The 20,156-nt window shown below is 40.0% G+C and overlaps 1 protein-coding gene across 9 annotated transcripts in view; it reads right to left on the bottom strand.

The window, feature by feature from the left end:
• The window catches only part of LOC136873746 (PC4 and SFRS1-interacting protein), a 334,787-nt gene that overhangs the window by 59,838 nt on the left and 254,793 nt on the right, over positions 1-20,156 (bottom strand). For all 9 annotated transcript variants that reach the window (XR_010860165.2, XR_010860166.2, XM_067146927.2 and 6 more), the window contains one exon: positions 4,696-4,852. Coding sequence is in view for 7 of the 9 variants with exons in the window: in XM_067146927.2 (XP_067003028.2) it covers positions 4,696-4,852 (157 nt within the window). In the remaining 2 variants the exon portion in view is untranslated. The remainder of the gene's footprint in view (positions 1-4,695; positions 4,853-20,156) is intronic.

Genomic DNA, 20,156 nt, shown 5'->3' with positions numbered 1-20,156 from the left:
ACTTGTACGATTTCCCGGCTGACAATTTCTTCTTTAAAACCATAAGACCGCTTGGGTTCGCATTAAAATAAAGCAATGCAGTTTCACCGGCAATGACAATATTGTTCGGTGCCTACGAATTTATTATATGAGCCATGTTTTTTCGTCAACTGTCAGTATCACCAGTGTTCGCGGATTCTTTTTTCCCGCACACTGCCTGTTGCGTGATATTACGGCGTTCCTTAAAAGGTTGAATACAAAAGAATTCCGATTTCATTCAACTTAGCAATCATGAAGCGCACTGTAGACCCACCAAAGTGAGTGTAAGTGCGGAAAGCTACCCCTGCACGTTCCGGAAAGCGCGTTCTATTATGACGCGGAATGGATAAATTTCGAGTTGAAATTACTCTGTAACATACTATTGTTTTAAAATGTAAAGGCAGTTTCGAATTAAAAGTCTGAATTTCGGTAATGGGGCCGACATTGTACTTCGAATTACGAATTATCCGTATTTCGAATTAAACAATTGAAATAACATGCAAAACTGTATCTCATGTTTCCGGGAACGAGAGCTTCTTCGAATTAAGCGGGATTTTGAATTAACCGATTTCGAATAATCGAGGTTCTACTGTATAATGGTTTAGATGCTGAGGTGCCGGAATCTGTCCTGTACAAGTTCTTTTATGAGGTTGACATATATGAGCACCTTCAAATACCACTGCACTCCTCCAACAAATATTAACTTTATCTGTAAATTCATGTTGAAGTAATGCAGATAATAACAGGTGAGTTCTTAACCCTGTAAGGCTTTCACGGGGACTCATAGTCTGCACGCTGCTATTTTTCTCTTCACTCCTCTCGACTTTAGGAGACATGTGATTTCAGTACATTCCTGTCAACAGCTCCCATGCATCATTCCCTCATTTCGCTTCATTCTGTGCGGTAGAGTTGAAACAAATAGTTGGTAGGAACTGACAGTGCCGCACGACTAATTGCTGTATACTATTGCTATTTGTTGCTGCTTACGTAAGTATTGCAAGTGGGCTATTTTTATAGGTAGTAGGACTTCAATAGGAGGTTTTTACGTCACTATTTGTGGTTCTATTGTCATATGGATAGTGTTTTGTTGCAAGTTAAAGCAAATAATCCTTACAACCCCAAGCCACGCAGGGAGTTCCTTCGCCGCTTGTCCTACGAACTTGTTGCGGAACATGATCGAAACTGAGCTGCCTTAAATAATGTGCCTAGTAACATCCAGTCAAGGATCTGTGAAATTTTCAAAATTGAACCTAGGATGCCCTCAGGAAAATTCCAGCCACCACATGGGCTGCTGTGCATACTGTGATGAGAAAAATAATAGACCAACTAGGTACAGTTGCAAGAAGTGCGATATATACTTGTGTTTCCAACATGCAACTATTGTGTGCTCTTAATTCTTTATTATGCATTACGTGTTTATCTGTGATTGATCATTTTTTTTGTGGCTATCCCTTGGGTCATTAAAGTGATTATTCCTTTAACATTGTTCTACAACATTTTGTATTGTTGTATATAGTTTTTTATAATGAATAAACATTAGTTATTGTACCTCAAAAATGCATTTTCTGTGTTAGTTTCATATTAACAACTCCCATATCTACTTATATGTACGTGTGGACCCACAGTCCACAGCGACTACTCACGGCACGAAAGGCAGCGAAACTATCGCAGGGTTAAGAACTAATTTATTACAGAATAATATAATTTCACTATAACTAATTTCTGAGGTCCCCAAAATTTTGTTATACCGGTATTTCACTGTAATTGAACTTTGTTCAAGTTGTCATTAAACAAACTTACACCTGAAGTATATCTAATTTTAAGATAAAAATTCTACATTTGGAGAACAGGGTGAACTTAGAACTTTTCGCTCCAATTCCATCACTATAATAAAAAAATCTGTCAATCGGAACCTGTCCTAGACCATGAAAATAAATGACTGCCACTTCTGCTGATCAAGGGCGTCACTGGGGCTGACACTGAGGAGTTCCATGTCCTTCTTCAGCTGACTGAGCCAACGTTTTTTGGGGGTCGACATCCTTCTCGGCTGAGGTAGAACACCTTCCTGGCCACAGAGTGTTCACTGATACGTATAATATGGTCATACCAAAGCATCACAGCCTCTTGAATTTTCTCTTGTATGGAAGCTGTTCTGGCCTAGCCTTCGCTAGTCCAACCTTTGTTGCTTGCTTCTACATCTCAGATGGTAGCACCCTTCAGCGTAGTCTTTTTAAGGTCATTCACCCGGAAATTAGATGGTTGGGTGGAGATAAGAGACTGCATGCTTGGGTGCCTCTGGGTGACATGAGATGAGGGACGATATGACATCGCTATCCAATAGCAAATAATGTGTATTTAATGTATAATTATATACGTGTTGTAAGGTGTAATAAAGGTTTTATTTAAGCAAGTTGCTGGGCTGAGTGGCTCAGACGGTTGAGGTGCTGGCCTTCTGACCCCAACTTGTCAGGTTCGATCCTGGCTCAGTCCGGTGGCATTTACTGGCAAGTAAAAGAGCTCCTGCGGGACTAAATTCCGGCACCTCAGCGTCTCTGAAAACCGTAAAAGTAGATAGTGGAATGTTAAGCCAATAACATTATTATTATTTAAGCAAGTTAATGAATTACGTCTATAACAGGCCCACTGCAAGAACAGCTCAAACATCTTCGTTCATGATAGGGTCTAATCCCGTGAGGCCCAGCATCCATCAGAACATGCACATTTTCATGATTTACAACTTGCTCACGTTTGATGATGACCGGCCAACATTCAGATCCATAAAGGGTGATTGGCTGCACGACACTCTTTCAACCTTGGCCTTCAGATGGCTGGGTATTCTGTGGTCGCAGATGTCTCCAGTGACCTGCCTTCACTTTAGCGAGGTCGCATTGACATGAGCATGGGTATTGGAAAGGGTGTTGCTGCATGTACAGGTCAGGGAACTGAGATATTTAAACTGGTCTACTTTGTTTAGATCCTGGCCACCAATTCGGATGGTTCCATCTGTCTGCAGTCCACACTCCATGTACTCCGTTTTCTTGATGTTTAAACTCAGTCCAAGTTTTTCAAGTTTGGGCTCCCACGCTTTTGTTTGTTCCTGAAGATACCAACGCTCCTCGCCAGCGAAGGAAACGTCATTGGCTTGTAGGAGTGTCCATAGGTATGGTGCTTGGATGTCTGCCGTCACCATGTCCATACGAAGGATGAATAGCAGGGGTGACAAAGAATATCCTTGATGGATGCCAACTCTTGGATGGGGAAAATCTGCAAGATTCCAGCACGATACTGCACAATATTGCTGGTGTTACGGTACAAGAGCTGCATCAAACAGACATACTGTTTGGGAACACCATGTCACCAAAGTGCCTGTCAGATCAGCTCATGAGGAATTTGGTCAAATGCCTTCCCTAGATCTAAAAAGGCGGCATGGGCTGGCTTCTTGTTCTCCCGGTCTTTCTTCATTAGCAGCCAGACAGCATGGATGGGATCTGCCATGCCACTGCCTTTCACGAAGCCACAATGATTAGGCATGATCTAAATGATGCTGTGGATGCAGCTATCGAGGATGCGCTCGATGATCTTCATTGTATGACAGACCAGTCAAATGGTTCGATAACTGGCACACTCTTGGATGTCACCCTTGCTCTTCCAAATGGGCACCGCAATGCTGGTGGTCCACGCTTGTGGCACTGTGCTTTCCTCCACAACTTCAGTGAATAGGGATGCCAGAATTTTGGCACAATGGCCAAGGATCTTCCATGTCTCGGCGGGGCCGGTTCCCTGTCCATTCTTCATCTTACCAATCGCCTGTTGAACTTCTGCGGTTGAGATTAACGGAACTGGTCCACAGACAGTGGACTTCTCATCTGCCCTTCAAAAATCAGACAACCTCCGCTGGATATGAATCCATATTCTTGAGATCTGGTGGTCGATACTCTACCACTGGTCCACAGAAGGAACTTGGTGGTAGAGATTACATAATTACATAACCTCATCTTATAACTTCTGGCTACAAGGTCATAATCACGTAAAATTCCAATCTTTAGAAGAGTTACTCCAAGGTGCCACAAATGCCAGTGAAAATCTGAAACCTTAGAATATACTTTGTTATTCACAGATTGTCTACTGAGCTCGATAGCTGCAGTCGCGCAAGTGTGACCAGTATCCAGTATTCGGGAGATAGTAGGTTCAAACTCCACTGTCGGCAGCCCTGAAGATGGTTTTCCGTGGTTTCCCATTTTCACACCAGGCAAATGCTGGGGCTGTACCTTAATTAAGGCCACGGCCGCTTCCTTCCCAGTCCTAGCCCTTTCCTGTCCCATCGTCGCCATAAGACCCATCCGTGTCGGTGCGACGTAAAGCCAATAGCAATAACAACAACACTGATTGTCAAGTACCAAGACAACATAATATCAAGGTGATGGTGATAGTTGCTAGAGAAAGCGTAGGGATTATCTAGCACACCCACTCTCTTGTAGGAGACAAGGGAATAGTTCTTAACCTTTGAAGAAAGAAAGAAAGAAAGAAAGAAAGAAAGAAAGCATTTAAAGGTGATAAAATGAAACTCCCAAGAAATTACAAGATTTACAGTCTTTCTGGAGTAGTAGTAGCAGCAGCAGCAGCAGCAGCAGCAGTAGTAGTAGTAGTAATAGAAGTAATAGTAGTAGTTTTACCTACCATTTGAGAGTTTATTAGTCTTTCGTCGTTCTGAAGGATCTACAACCAAAGAATAAATCTTGTCCATAGGAAGATTTTGGGTCATCTTTTGGAATGTCTCTACATTATCAGAGAACACTTGCCAGAAGGACGATCCATCAGGTACAGTGAACATGGCCTGGAAAAATAAAATAAATACGTAAATACCACATTGAACTTAGAAAATACCTTACAAATACCCAACATACATGTTAACACACTTCTTGTAAAACAGGCAACTAGGCAGAATGATAAGAGCTTACACCAAAAATAAATGTTACGACAGATCAATGGTGGGTAGAGGAAACAACAGAAAGGGAGAACTAGCCCAAAAAATGAATAAACATAATGAGAATAACTAACTTTACAGCTTCACATGTCGCCAATTTCACAGATTAATTCTACAAGAACATGATCCCTAAAAATGATTCAGCTGACAGAATAACAGTACTAAACTATAGTGGTAATATTAAAAGAAGTGTTCTGACAGCTAGTGCAAGATGGAGGGAGTACTCTAGGGTCCTTGCGCATTGCCACAAAATCCTACATTCCTTTCTCCTCGCTCTCATGTTCGTTTGTTCAGATCTCTGTATTCTGTTGTAGTGTGCCAGACTACTTGATAAGACTACGACTGACTTGGTCTCATGTTTGAAACTTAACAATGGCCATACAACACAAACAGAACAGCACTCCCACTAAACCATTCGTGACAAGATCTATTTGAGAAGCGAAAGGTTTAGCAACTCCAGGCAGACAGCAGGCACGTCTTCATGGAGGCTGCAGTGGGTCTAGCCATGTTTCCATGGAAACAATACCCCTACTCTCTTCGGTCCAGTCAGGCAGGCAGTAAATGGAATCTCCCTGCACTGGCTATCAGACCACTTCTTTTAATGTTATGACTATAGTCTCCTTTGTGGATCTATATCATCCACCAATCATCATTTACGATGACAAGTTACAAGTACCACATTCATCCACATATACCCAGTGTTGTGAATCTGCACTACACTCGATACAATACTTTTGTTAAATACTTAATAATATCCACACAACAGAAATAGAATAACTCTCCCACTGAACCATTCGTGACAAGATCTAACCTAGAAGTATATTCTATTACAACCGGTCAAGTGCAGAGTGCCATGAAACCTCATACAGAGTACACTATAACACTTGGTTTCTGGAACTTGATATAACCAAATGGGATCTTCAGTTCATTTCAGTTAGAGAACACTCTGATCTCACATGACTGGACATCAAGTCTTCATTTGATTGCTTTTTTTAATGACTCCTCAAAAGCCATTATCTATTTACCTAGTTAACAAAGGCCGAAGGAAAAGTAGTCAGTGGGGTCCTAGTTCATTTTACCTATCATTCCAACCAAAGCAACTGGTCATTTAAATCAGACTCATCACAGGAGCTTTAGATTCTTACATTTAATTTCCTCTCAATATAGTCATCATTTGGCCCGGCCCTGCAGTGTAGGGCTAGCTTGTCTGCCTCATATCTGGAGGCCCCGCATTCGATTCCCGGCTAGGTCAGGGATTTTTACCTCGATGTGAGGGCTGGTTCGAGGTCCACTCAGCCTACGTGATTACAATTGAGGAGCCATCTGACAGTGAGGTGGCGGCCCCGGTCTAGAAAGCCGAGAATAATGGCAGAGAGGATTCATCATGCTGACCACACAACACCTAATAATCTGCAGGCCTTTGGGCCACGCAGCGGTCGCTTCGCAGGCCATGACCTTTTGGGGTTGCTGCGCCATGGGGTTTGGTTCCTTTTTTTTTTTTTTTTTTTTTTTTTTTGGCTAATATATACACTCTCTATAGCATTTTCTCCAAGTTTCTGCATTTATACAGATGATTCACCCGTCCCAAACCACAACAATTTTCGAGAGAGAATATCTTTATCTTAACCTTCTACTTGGTATTCTTTGTTACATCTTAAATACAGCACATCTTCTCGAATGCAACTAATCTTCAATTAAGTTCATGAAAACTAGATGTGGCCCTTCTGTTTCGAGTCACCCAAGACTTTCCTAACAAACAAACCTATACCGCTGATTCCAGAGGCGTGACAAATATGATACGGGCCTGTCTGCAAACAACAAAATAGTGTCCCCTCAAATAAAATTGCGTAAAACATATGAATAACACAGTTCACTTGATTATAACTAGGGCCCGGATTCATATGCACTAAAAACTACAAATATATGCATGCACATATGCACTAAAATAAAACAAAATGCATTATTTAATTTTAACTCATTGTTAATTTGATAAACATGTTTCATTCCTTGCAAAATGATGCATGGCAGTAGGTTATCAACAGTTTTCCAATGTTTTCACGGGTCAATGACTTTCTGTTGTCAGACAGAATTAATTTATACACTGAAAATGATCGTTTTACATCAACGGATGTAACTGGGCAATATTTGTACACTGGCACTGACTGCTCGGAACATTCTTCTGGCAGAGACTGCCTGATTCCACTTATGTAGTTGCTTATGGATTAAATCTTCTTCAGCCCTGGATTTGAGTTCAACACCGCACTGAGTTTCCTTTTAACCTTTTCTCCAGTTTCACCAGCAACACCATTTAAAGAAATAATTGAAGGGATTCGTGTAAGGGTGCACCGCAAGTTTGTAGGCCCTTAATCGCCCTCAAAAGTGACAATGCACATGGATGAAACATATCTTTATATATGCACAGTTTCAGATTCAAATGCGCATTTTGCTTCACGAACCCATGCAGTTTGACTATCATCAATACTTTTAACTACATCTTTCACTTGACTAAAGTTCTCCTAGTAGAACGATACTGTGGATGACCAAGTTCCCCATCTTGTGAGAACAGGTTCCGGCAGAAGAGACACCTGAGGCAGATCAGTTTTGTACAACTGTACACGAGCCGGTGTTTTTAGGAACTGTTTTTCCCACTTGAAATGACTTTGTTGACAGATGGAAAGAAGGTACTTATCTGTTCTGCAATACATGGGATAACCATGTGACAAGGATGAGATTTGGAAAAAAAATTCAAAGAGACTGACCAGCTATATGAAGCTGCATCTGTGACTAAAAGGCGCACTTTGAAACAGTCACTCTCCGATTCACTAGGCCACAGAAATCGCAGGGAATCGTTATTTTGCTAGCACTCTGTACGAAAGTAAATGAGGTTTGCTGGGTTTTTCAGGATATAATTTACCCACTATGAAGTTCGCAATGTATCGACCACACAAATCGGTTGTTTCATCTACTGCCATTTCCGACTCGTTGGCTGAATGGTCAGCGTACTGGCCTTCGGTCCAGAGGGTCCTGGGTTCGATTCCCGGCCGAGTGTTTGTGCTGTCCCCAACATCCCCGCAACTCACACACCGCACATTACACTATCCTCCACCACAATAACACGCAGTTACTGTATATGTATTTTCACGAGAGTTTAATCCTGATGTAAACAAGGTATGTCCACGCCTCCGCCAAAGAAAGAGTTGTGATTCGCTGAGCATGTAGTATCGACCTCCACCCCATCAACGTATCGTGTTTGGATGTACAGTGGTGCGCATATGACCTAAAATAGACGAGGAACAGTTTTTGAGCTGTGTGAAACTAAACAGAGGGGTTTGAATGGAGATCTACTGCTGAAGATTAGGGCCTACGTTATTTGTTTATCTATTCATTTCTGAATATTAAAGAAAGCTATCGCAGGCTAGAGTAAAGAATTACACACATAGGAAGGTTTATCTTAGGGCAGCTGTTTGAAATGTCCGCCCGGTAGACTGTAACCTAATAGAATACCAACTTTCCAGTTGAAATGTATATCTCTAATCTTGTAGAGTTCCTATCCTGATAAGAGCATATAGCATGATTGGACATATCAGACGGAACTGTTGATAATTCTGTAACATCTATCGAAAAGAAACAACTCAAAAAGACAAGAAACACAGGCAGTTGCGGTTTTAACAAAGTACGAAGTCCATGCATACTGTATATGCTTACCTTTCTTAGTCGCCCTGCAGGGGCTCAATTCCTTCCATATCACACGATGTATCCCCTCCATTCTCATTACCTTCACTGTCTGATGAGTCACTGCTACTCTGGCTGTTACCAGTGATAATGAATCTCTCGATAACTTCATCTGTTAGGCCGTCTAGCTCCCACATCGGGTCTTCTTCTTTCGTTATGTTTCTAATGCAGTCCTTCCAGTTATCTGCTGTCACATTTTCAAGGGCTGTGCAAAGTAGAGCTCGTACGTCTTGTATATTGAAGGTCATGTTGTTTCTCGCAACGTAACCCTTCACTTGACTCCATATCTGTTCAATGGGATTGAGAGTGCAATGGTAGGGGGAAGTCGTAGAACACAGTGGCCCGCTATCTGTGCTCTTTTGTCCCAAATGTATTTGTCATATTGGTCTCGCACTGACCTCACCGTTCAAGGAGTTCTTCTTTGACCCTATCAGCCTTGTACTCTATTTGGTGACGGTTGAGCCAAGTAATGATCTGGTGTTTCCGCATTGCCATTGTAGGGATTCGTTCCACTTTCACAGAATGGTAAGATGCATTGTCCATTACAATCACGCTCCCAGGTTCGAGTTTCAGTAAGACAGACGAAAACCACAATAAAAAGACGTCATCTGTTATTTCTTCATGATACTCTCATGTCATTTTAGATTCAAACACGAGAGCTCCACCTTCCACAAAACCAGAGTCACTATCTACATGAACAATGATAAGCCTTCTACCTTTCCCAGTCGACTGCTTTAGGCCAGTTGAAAGTCCAGAAACAAAGGCCTGATTCTTGGATTTAACAGTGGAATCAACCCATACTTTTGAAGTTATGTGTCCTTTGTTAAGCCACGTTTCATCCAAGTAATAAATTTTGCGACCTTCTGCACAATATCTCCTAATTTCACGCCAATACTTCTGGCTCCACAATACAATATTCTCCCTATCCATTAACACAGGTTTACGTTCTCTTTTAACAAACTGGAACCCTATGTCCTTTAAAAGTCTGTACAATGCAGTTAAACTGAAGGTGGGTAAAGTTTTATCTTCATTCACACTGTCTAATGCTTTGCGAAAAGTAGGTGGTTCATTCCGAAAAAGGAATTCATGAATTTTCTTTCTAATACCACTTTTGACGATATTGTCGTTGTTAATTTCCCTGTCTTTCTTTCTAAACTGTGTCCGCATGTTATGAACCGAACTAGCCGACACACCACACAACTCTGCACTTTGTTTCTCTACCTCTTTTACAGCTAAACCTGGATTCTGTTCACTTATTTTATTAAAAACATTCATAACGCACTGCCTAAGGTCACTTCTGAGCGATTTTCCTTTCTTGTGCATTACTACACTAGATGGTCCTACCTCTTGCTCCATTTCTCTCACTATGAATACCAACACTGACTGCTGCTGCAAGATGCAACACCTTATCTCCACGTTGTACAGCTTGGGACTTTCCCTCACTACGAGAAGACCTCCTGTATTACACCACGCCTTGTGCTTTCATTTCTGGTTATATAATCACTGTTTTATTTAAAAAAAAAAACACATATATACCGGCATATATGACAACCATATTTTAATTTGATTACGTACTCTTTCAGACTCTCTAAATGTAATATACTAAAATAAAATTAATATGACATACTACTTTTCTACAAGCTCGCACACAGTCGAGCGAGTGCGACGGTTGCTTCTTCAATCAACTACGTACATGTCCACGTGCAAAGCCAAGGTGCTCAACCTATTTGTTTACATCAGGATTAAACTCTCGTGCAAAATCATATATCTACACATGGCAGATGCCGCCCACCCTCATCGGAGGGTCTGCCTTACAAGGACTGCACCCGGCTCGAAATAGCCACACGATATTATATATCTACTGACATCCAGACACAGTTCCCTTCTACGTCGGATTGTATCGAATCCATGATAGAAGTGTGCAGTGAAACAAATAGTTCTTCTTCAGGGTAGATTCACCTGGTATCCTTTGATTAGTACTGTACAATACTTTTCGAAAAACAAGCGTATCATCATCATCATCATCATTTCTTCGCTCCAGCAAGCCAGGTGCGGTTGTGTACGAGCCTCCTCCAGTTTGTTCTATCCTATGCTGCTCATACATGCGACACCAGTTCACATCTCTAATTTCAAGGTCCTTCAATATCTGTTTTTCCCGAACAGCACGAGGTCTTCCTCTTGGTCTCTTCCTAGGAACATTGCGGTCAAAGTATGTTCGAGGAGTCCTGTGAGGGTCCATTCTTTCCATGTGATGATACCATTGCAATCTCTTCACTTCTAGAGTCTCCAGCAAGCTTCTTTCCAATCCAAACTGTTGCCGGATATCCACATTCCTTATTTTATCAATTTTTGTTTTTTGCAGGCAAGAACGGAGGAACTTCATTTCCGTTGCCTGAGGACGACTCTTTGTTGGTCCAGTAAGGGTTGCTGCTTTCATGCCATACATCAATATAGGTACCAGATATATTTTGTACAAGCTGATCTTGGAAACTAATGGAAATGTTTCATCCCATAGTATCTGAAGTACAGCATGATAGAATTTGGAAGCTTTCTGTATTCTGTTGCTAATCACTTTATGTATGGTATTGTCTGATGACAGAACACTATCTAAATACTGGAAGCTGTCTACAATATCCATCTCCTCGTCCACAACTCTTAGATGAACAGTTGGAGAGTTTCTATCCATCACCAAGCCAACTGTCTTCGTTTTGCTGATTTTGAGACCTAAGGTTGTAAAAGCTTCATGCCAGAGATCTAGTTTAGTTTGTACTTCCGCTTCTGTCTCACCCCATACCATTACATCATGAGCAAAAACCAGGGCATTCGTTGTTGGATCCTTTCTTTTAACCCTTTTTAAAACTTCATCCATTATGATTATGAAGAGAAGTGGTGAAAGACAACTTCCTTGATGGACTCCACTCTTTGTTTCAAACCAACCTGACCTTCCATCCTGGACCTGGACACAACACTTGGTTTCATCATATAATCGTACTCGTGCTATGATGTCATCGGGCACTTTCGTATGTCTCAAACATTTCCATATATGCCTGCGTGACATATGGTCATATGCTTAATCGATGTCCAGAAAAACGTTATAAGTGTTTTACCTTTCTCCCAATACTTCTCATAGAGCATTCTGGTGGCAAAAATGAGATCTATAGTTGATCTATGAGGTCTAAATCCATGTTGTCCTCCTCAAAGTGTAGGTTCAACATATTTTCTAATCCTGCTCTCAAGGATGGATTCGTAGATTTTGAGACCATGTGACAGCAGAGTTATACCTTTGTAGTTGGTACATTTATTTCTATCACCTTTTGCTTCCAGTCATTGCGTATTACATTCTCTTTCTAGATTCTATTTAGTACCCTGTACATCCACTGTTGTCCAACCTATCCTAGTGCTTTGATCATCTCAACACTTAATTCATCTGATCCAGTTGATGTGTTGTTTTTCAGCTTAAATATTGTTGTCTCTACTTCCAACTATGTCAGAGTAGTGGTATTTGTGCTGCCAAAAACAAGCATAGATGTGGATTATTTCATTTATGCAGCGGAATATTGCTGTATAGGAAAGCTTTACAAGTAACAGCGGAAAATGTACTAACTTCACACAGTGTTTTCACGTCGGTTAAAAGTAGCGGTTGCGTATCCTTACTCTGTTATTTTGATCTGAGATGTGAAGTTGTTTTTGAATGCTGTTCAATTTGAATTTTTTAAAATTGCATTTCACACTCTTGTTGCACACTTCACAGAACACTACATCACCGTCACTTGTATAGTCACTATTGCCTGATATCCACCGTTTCTTCTTTTCTTCTTCTTCTTCTTCTTCTATGACCACAAAGGATCACTTTAGTCAGTCTGTCGTTCAGGTCTCTTTGAAGGGATTGTTCGGGCTTTGCGGTCCTCCCAGTACTTCTTCAGACGCTCCGATCTTCGTGCCCTTTCCTCAGTTGAAAATATGCACGTTGTTGGTTTGTTTTGTGTAAGGGTAAAGCGGAGGTTTGTATTCTTGAGTTTTGTATTCAATTTTATCTTATTTGTGGTGTCTTCTGTTGTAAGGCTTATTTCCTTCAGATCCTCTCTTACTTCTCTGATCCATTTACATCCTGTTGTGGTATTTTTTGAGACGAGATTGTGTTGTACTGGTTGTTTCAGAAGTCTCGAATCCTGCATCCTCAGGATATGTCCAAAGAATCCCAGTCTCCTCTTACGCATAGTATCTGTAATGGGTTCTAGCTCTTTGTACACGACTTTGTTAGGTATTAACTGCCACTGTCCATCTTTCTGGTATTTTTTTGTTGATGCAAGTTCTTCCAATCCTCCTTTCAATTTTCTGAACTCTGTCAGTCTTTGATTGTTTATTCAGGTGAAAAAGTGTTTCTGCTGCCTATGTAGCTTCCGGTTTTATAACTGTGTTGTAGTGTTTTATTTTTGTATTTATTGATAGACATTTCTTTTTGTAGATATTCCATGTTAATTTTTGTGTTTTAGCTAATCTATTTGTTCTCGTTTGGACTGAGATTTTTTCATTTAGGTTATGTGTTATTACTTCTCCAAGATATTTAAATTGAGTTACTATTTTGATTTTATTACCATTTATGGTAACTTCTTTTAGTTGTGTTGGTTTTTGGGGCATAATTTCTGTTTGTTCAAATGATATTTTGAGGCCAATTTTATTTGCAATGTTTTGAAGTTCTGATATCTGGGTTGTTGCTAAATCGTCAGCGAAACCCAGGCAATTTCTTTTGATTTTTTGGCCAATCTTTATTTTGGAGGGACATTTTGTAAACCATTCCCTCATTACCATTTCTAGAGGACAATTAAATACAGTAGAACTCCGCTATAGCGAGTACGGCATATAACGAGAACCCCGGTATAATGCCAATTTTTTGCTGTCCCTTCAAAATCCCTATATTAAACTGTGTACTATCCTTTGGATACAGTGAGAGCCCTATCACTGACGCATCCGTTATTACGAGGGCTTAAGCGCGCATGATTTTTCCCCGTTACCAATATTTACGCACCCCAGCGATTATGTTACATGCGATCGATTACCTTCAGTATAGTTTCCTCGCTATTTCCACTAGCAAGTTCTATCTTCGACATTCAAAGGCAATGTTGGGGTCGATTAGTAATACCCGTTGACTGTTGTTCCGTAAAGAAAATTCAAAATGAAGAGAGTACATTTTCGTAATAAATGCGTAAATAACGTGTCCGATAACTGTTGTTAAGGCTGACTAAACGATCGCTTAATTTTAATGCTAAATACTGCAATTAAGTGAGAATGGGATAACCTTGAGATATGGCAGAGTGCATAAATGATTACAGAGGTTAGTTTATATTTTCTCGCATCTGGTTAAATACTGGCGCTTGAAGCGTGTTTTCATCATAAGTTAGGATAAGAAAACTGAAACGTCTGCCACAAAATGCGATCAATAATCTTCGGTACGGCAGGCTATAGTTTTCTCACTATGTGCATTTTCGAGCTTCGAAGGCGATGTTGGAGTCGATTAGCAATACCCATTGACTGCTGTAATCTAAAGAAAATTCGAAATGAAAGAGGATAACACGTTTTCGTAATTAATCCGTAAATAACGTGGCCGATAGGAGTTGTTAACTCGTTAAACATAAGGGCTGAAATTAAGTAAGAATGTGATACACCTTAGGTGCCAGCGTTTCGCCCTCCGTGTGCTAGGAATGCGTCTTGGTTGGTGTGCTAGGTACCAACTGATGGGCCCAACCTAGCACACAGAGGGCGAAACGCTGGCAACAAGGAATGAGTTAGCTGGAAAATTTATAATGTCCAATAAAGGACCATTTATATCGGTATTATAAATTTACTTATTTGGGATAAATATTTCAGATTCCCTACGGGAATCAACATCTATATCATCTGATGCCAAGCAAGCATCAATTTTTGGTAAGAGACAAAGTCTCTCATGGTTCATTGGTATTGCCGGTGGCTCCAAGTAGCCTATGCAGTGGCCTCCACGGTATGCACTAGCCATGCGTCTTGGTTGGTGTGCTAGGTACCAACTGATGAGCCCAACCTAGCACATGGAAGGTGAAACGCTGGCAACCAGGAATGAGTTAGTTGGAAAATTTATAATGTCCAATAACGGACCATTTATATTGGTATTATAAATTTACTGATTCGGGATAAATATTTCAGATTCCCTATGGGAATCAACATCAGGGTGTCCACCAAATCCAGATTTTAAAATTCCCTGACATTTCCCTGTTTTCCAGACATAAAAACCAGTTTTCTTCCCTGACACAAAATGATAAAGAACAAAATTATAAAGGAAGTATCAGTAATATTAACATACATTTTAAAAAAAAGCAATTAATGTGCATATTAAATTTCAAAACTTGGAAGTTTAATTTAGTCTAATTAAATTCCCTTTAAGTTTTTTTTTAAATGTACTACCATTACTGCTTCAGTGAAGAAATTTCTTCATAGCCACCAACGACTGTCGAGCTTCTGCCATCATCCTCCGCTTCTTTTCTTCTAATTCTTTCAGCAACAAAGCGGCCTTTCTCTTTTTTTTTTTTTTTTGCAAAGAATCTTCTACTTCCAATGCTTCATGTTTTTCCTTTAGATTTTGAACATACACAGCATGAGCACTCCTTGCAGCATGGAGCATGTTCTTATTAATGGAGACCTTTTCAATTCCACCAGGGTTTGGGATAGCATCATATATTATTCTTGGTACTACAAGGGATACTTGTAGCATGTTCTCGACTATAATTTCTTTATTAAAAGGAAAACCACGTTCAAGTGAAGCATTTCCATGAAACAATATTAGTATCATTTTGAGAAATGAAGCCAACTTTACCGTTTTCAAATTTACTGTTGGAAAAACAGTGCGAAGCCAAAAGTGATCTAACCTCTCATCTTTAGAAGTCAAAGAATTCACTTCTTTCAAAGTATCATTCTCACAAACAGAAGTGAACCCCCTTTGTACATGATCGGCTTCATTACCCGAGATCCATTTGTTTTCAACAAAGGCATTTAAAGCTATCCTTAGCAGCCTGCTGCTTAGAGGCTACTTGGCTACACTTAGATCGAAACAAGAAATTAATTTAGTCAGTTTATATGCCAGCAGTGAGCAGACCCGGCCAACAGCTGGAAACTGCAGATGATGATGACTATGATATGCCAGCGGTGACCTTTCCAGTAACTTCTTGCATAAAGCTACCATTCCTCTTAGGGCCGGTTGCATAAAAATCGCTAACTGCAGTTCAGTTTTGATCGAAGATCGGAAATGAACTTCGTTCTTTTCTCTGTGTGAGTTGTATAACACTAATCTGAGATCACTGAACCAAGTTCAGTTTTGATCTAAGGTCGACGAAACAGAGTTGACAACATCGCTAAACAAGAGAGATAATTGCGATTGTATCGAATCGAGTTGTATCGAACATGCGATTTAGATAGAATTGATCGACAATTCTAGACGCCATTTGACATTCATTTGTCTGCGATACGTAAACAAAGCCGCAAAATGGAGAAGAAAGATGAGTAACAAGAAGACGCGTACTGCAAATTTTAAGAAAGAGGAAAAAGATATGTCCTTCTTACTTCACCCTCCTCAGCAGGCATCTTGATGAATTGAGGTTTTAGAGCTGCAATCTCTCTAGTGACTTTGTGTATAGTCCTACTTGCAGTTCCTTTATTTACATTGAATACATCTCCAATTACTATTTGGAAGCTTCCGGTTGTGTAAAATCTTTAGTGTGAGAAGGATCATGAACATTGGATTCAGTGCATGATTTCGTTTAGTTTGTGTCCTTAATTGTAGATGTAATCTTTGTTCTAGTTCTTCAACTACACGTTTTCCTAATCAAAACCGTATTTTAAATAGTCGATCATTTAGTTCTGACAAGGGATTCCTTCTATGATGAAACACGCGAGGAGCTCTTTGGAGTTCAAACTCTCCATTCTCGGATGAAACGTCAGAGTAATCTGAAATCTGAAAATAGCATAACCTATAGGCCCTAAGCATAAAACAGTGGAGAACAAACAACTTGTTAATAGTAGGATTATTGTTCAAATAATTACAATTAGCATTAGGCCTACTTATCATTTTACTTTAATCAACAGTAGGCCTATTTATTATTTTTCTTTGTTATGTCATAGACACCTAAACAGATTTATTTCTTACAAAAATAATAATTATATTCCTTCTGCTGAACTTAGTTCAACCAGGTTAATCTGAGAAAATTCACCAGTCAGATTTGATCTTCCATCAAGAAGACATGATCTTGGATTAATGTTTATACAACCAAAATTCTAAGTTCAGCTTGACTGGAGATCAGTTTCGGGTTGTTGAACTCAGATTAACTTTTATGCAACCGGCCCTTAGACAATCTGTGCGAAACACTAACATATCTCTATCATTTAATCCAGGATTGCCATGAAGTGCTGCTTCAGCAGCAGAACCTATGTCAATTTTAGATGTACGCAGAAGATTTTTTTTACTGTCTAAATTCGTTTTAGGACATTTTCTGAAGACTGCAGCAACTCAGACTTAACAAACCTTGTCATGACATTTATCATCAATAAAAGATTCATAAAGGAGTGATGCAAATGGAAGATCTGTCTGAAACTTTTAGGATTTCTTTTACTGCCATTTTATATGAATTGTGCACAGTAAAGCCACAAGATCCAAGGTTCAACAAAATAGGAGCATCTAGATCATCATTTAATAAATTACCAAAATTCTGAAGGAACTTTTTATTAACATTTGGACCATCCATTGAAATTTGTAAGTTTTTTTAGATAGAGTCCTTGCTGTGCTTACAAAAAAAACCATTTAACAAATTTGAGGAGGTACAGTGACCAAGAAACATGGAATCAAAATAAGAAGTGCATACTTCATTAGTATCAGGATTGAAACAATGAACTACAAGATCCATTTGGTCCATCTGAGAAACTTTATTCAGTGACTCGTCACACCCAACAGTAAAATGTGTGCACCTTCCTCAAGAACTTGTTTATGGAAATAGAGAGCTAAACCACGAGTGATTCTATACGCAACTTTTGTTCTGTGGAGTTGAACTTTGGAAGTTGTTTCAGAGTCTGGAAACATTACTGGAAACAAACGTACACTAGCTTCACTGGCACGTAAAGAATGGTGTTGCATGACAGTATGCATGCACCATATAGGCCTAATCTTAGCTTTGGTTACTTGCTCTCTTGAAAGATAATTCTGTAGACATCTCGTCTCTGGTGAACCTTCTTTAATGGAAGAAGATGAAGTGGAGTCATATGTGATAAAGTTCGTTGTGGTAGCTGTGGCAGGCAGAGGGCAACTTGTGCGCGGCCAGGTATTATCTATTGAGTTTAAGTCTCTTGTTACTTCACTATTCGAATGTTCCTTTTTAAAATAACTTGAAAGGGATGACGAGAACTGGTTGAACTTGACACTACTGGCATGCATATTTCCTCCCATGTGACTTTTTAATGCCTGCTTCCCCATGTTGCAAACAGTAAATGATGTTTTACATATTATGCAAGATTAAAATACTATGCAATATGCTGAAAATTTGTCTTGAGGCATGGGTTTCAACCATGTTCTGAAAGTACCATCAAACAGCCACCTTTCATTAAACAAAAGTTTTCCTTGGCTTTGATGAAGATATTGTTAGCTGAAAAAAAGAAGAAAGATAAGGATATTGTAAAAATCTTTTAAATAGTCCTGAATTCCGCACAGCTTTCTTCTAAATTGACAGTTCGTAAAACCTGTGAGCATTGCCTTATCTATGCTGCCAGCACTCTACTGCTTCAGTAGCAGCTGATGTAATATAACTGTGGCACACAGCCCTCGTAAAATGTAATACCGTACTACAAAAATCACGCGCGAATCATAAGTGAAAACAAATTCGCAAATCCTTCTAAGATAGTGCATGCACTTCCTAACAATATCTGACACAAACAAGAATAGGTACATTATTAATACGAATAAAAGAAATAAATTATTCGCGACTAATGACTGGCATATGAAGGATGTTATATGGCTGATCGAGACCACGGTGCCAAATTTTGCTGAGTCACATTCTTGGCACTTGTCTTTCATGAACTATACTGAGGTATGATACACAGACTAACTATATACTAACCAACACATGGATTTAAATACAATTCCATCTACACTGTATTAAACCTATACCACACACACGGAGTGAGGTAGCTTAACCACATGGTGATGTGTGTATTGGGTATTCAGCCCGAAGGCTAGTTTGATCCTCTGCAGCTTCGCCAACAGCTGTCAGAAATAGCCTAGGCGTCACTGAAGAGGCGTACTAGGGAAATGAGGAGTGAGGTAGTTTCCTGTTGCTTTCCACACCGAGCCAGCCGTTGCTATTACATATAAGTCTGCCAAGCCCACTGAAATGCATGCACCAACCAACCCTATGAGCGATATTTTCACACCATTCATAACAGGGACTGGCTGCATAAGGAATGGTGTTACTAGCATCACTCATACCTCAGTAACTTTCATGTTGTCAAAGCCAAGGAGGAGACTGAGACAGGTCAATGAAAGTAACAAATTTGATATAGCCCATACCAGGAGACATAGTGCACTGTAAACACTACAACTCGCTAGGAAGGGCGTCATGGTGATGTAGACAATACAATTGTCAGCCAGGTTTCGAAATTGCACTCAACCGATATAAATCAATATGAATGGCAGCTTGGGATTGGCTGGATCAAGACCGAATACATCCAAACATACTTCACAAACTCAAAACCTCTTAACCAACAAACAACCTTCATCCTTACGTCGCACCGACACAGATAGGTCTTATGGCGACGATGGGACAGGAAAGTCCTAGGAATGGGAAGAAAGCGGCTGTGGTCTTAATTAAGGTAAGCCCCAGCATTTGCCTGGAGTGAAAATGAGAAACCACGGAAAAACATCTTCAGGGCTGCCGACAGTGGGATTCGAACCCACTATCTCCTGAATGCGAGCTCACAGCTGCGCGCTCCTAACTGCACGGCCAACTCGCCCGGTAACCTTCATCTTACAATGTGATGTCACTATTTAAAATCTTGTTCTGTATTCACAAAATTACACGATATTATAAGCTGCTAGTCGTGCCTCAAAACTTCCGAACCCCTCACACGAAAGATAGGTTGGAAACTCAACGTGGCGCAGCCCAAATGGTGTTACGATGCACTACACATTTACACAAGGCTTACCTACGTCAGCGCATTTAATAATAATAATAATAATAATAATGATAATAATAATGATAATAATAATTATGAGCACTCAAATGAGTATTAAGTTTAAGAGAATTTCAAACTTTTCTGCATTCAGTCAGTGTTTTGTGTCTGTTTTTACACTTTACGAGGTAGTAACTATCGCACAAGTCATTACACAGTAAACAAACACAGTCATCCGTTGGGTTGT

Source organism: Anabrus simplex, chromosome 5, assembly GCF_040414725.1.
Source record: "Anabrus simplex isolate iqAnaSimp1 chromosome 5, ASM4041472v1, whole genome shotgun sequence".
NCBI classification, from domain to species: domain Eukaryota; kingdom Metazoa; phylum Arthropoda; class Insecta; order Orthoptera; family Tettigoniidae; genus Anabrus; species Anabrus simplex.
This window is presented reverse-complemented; position numbering and strand designations above follow the sequence as displayed.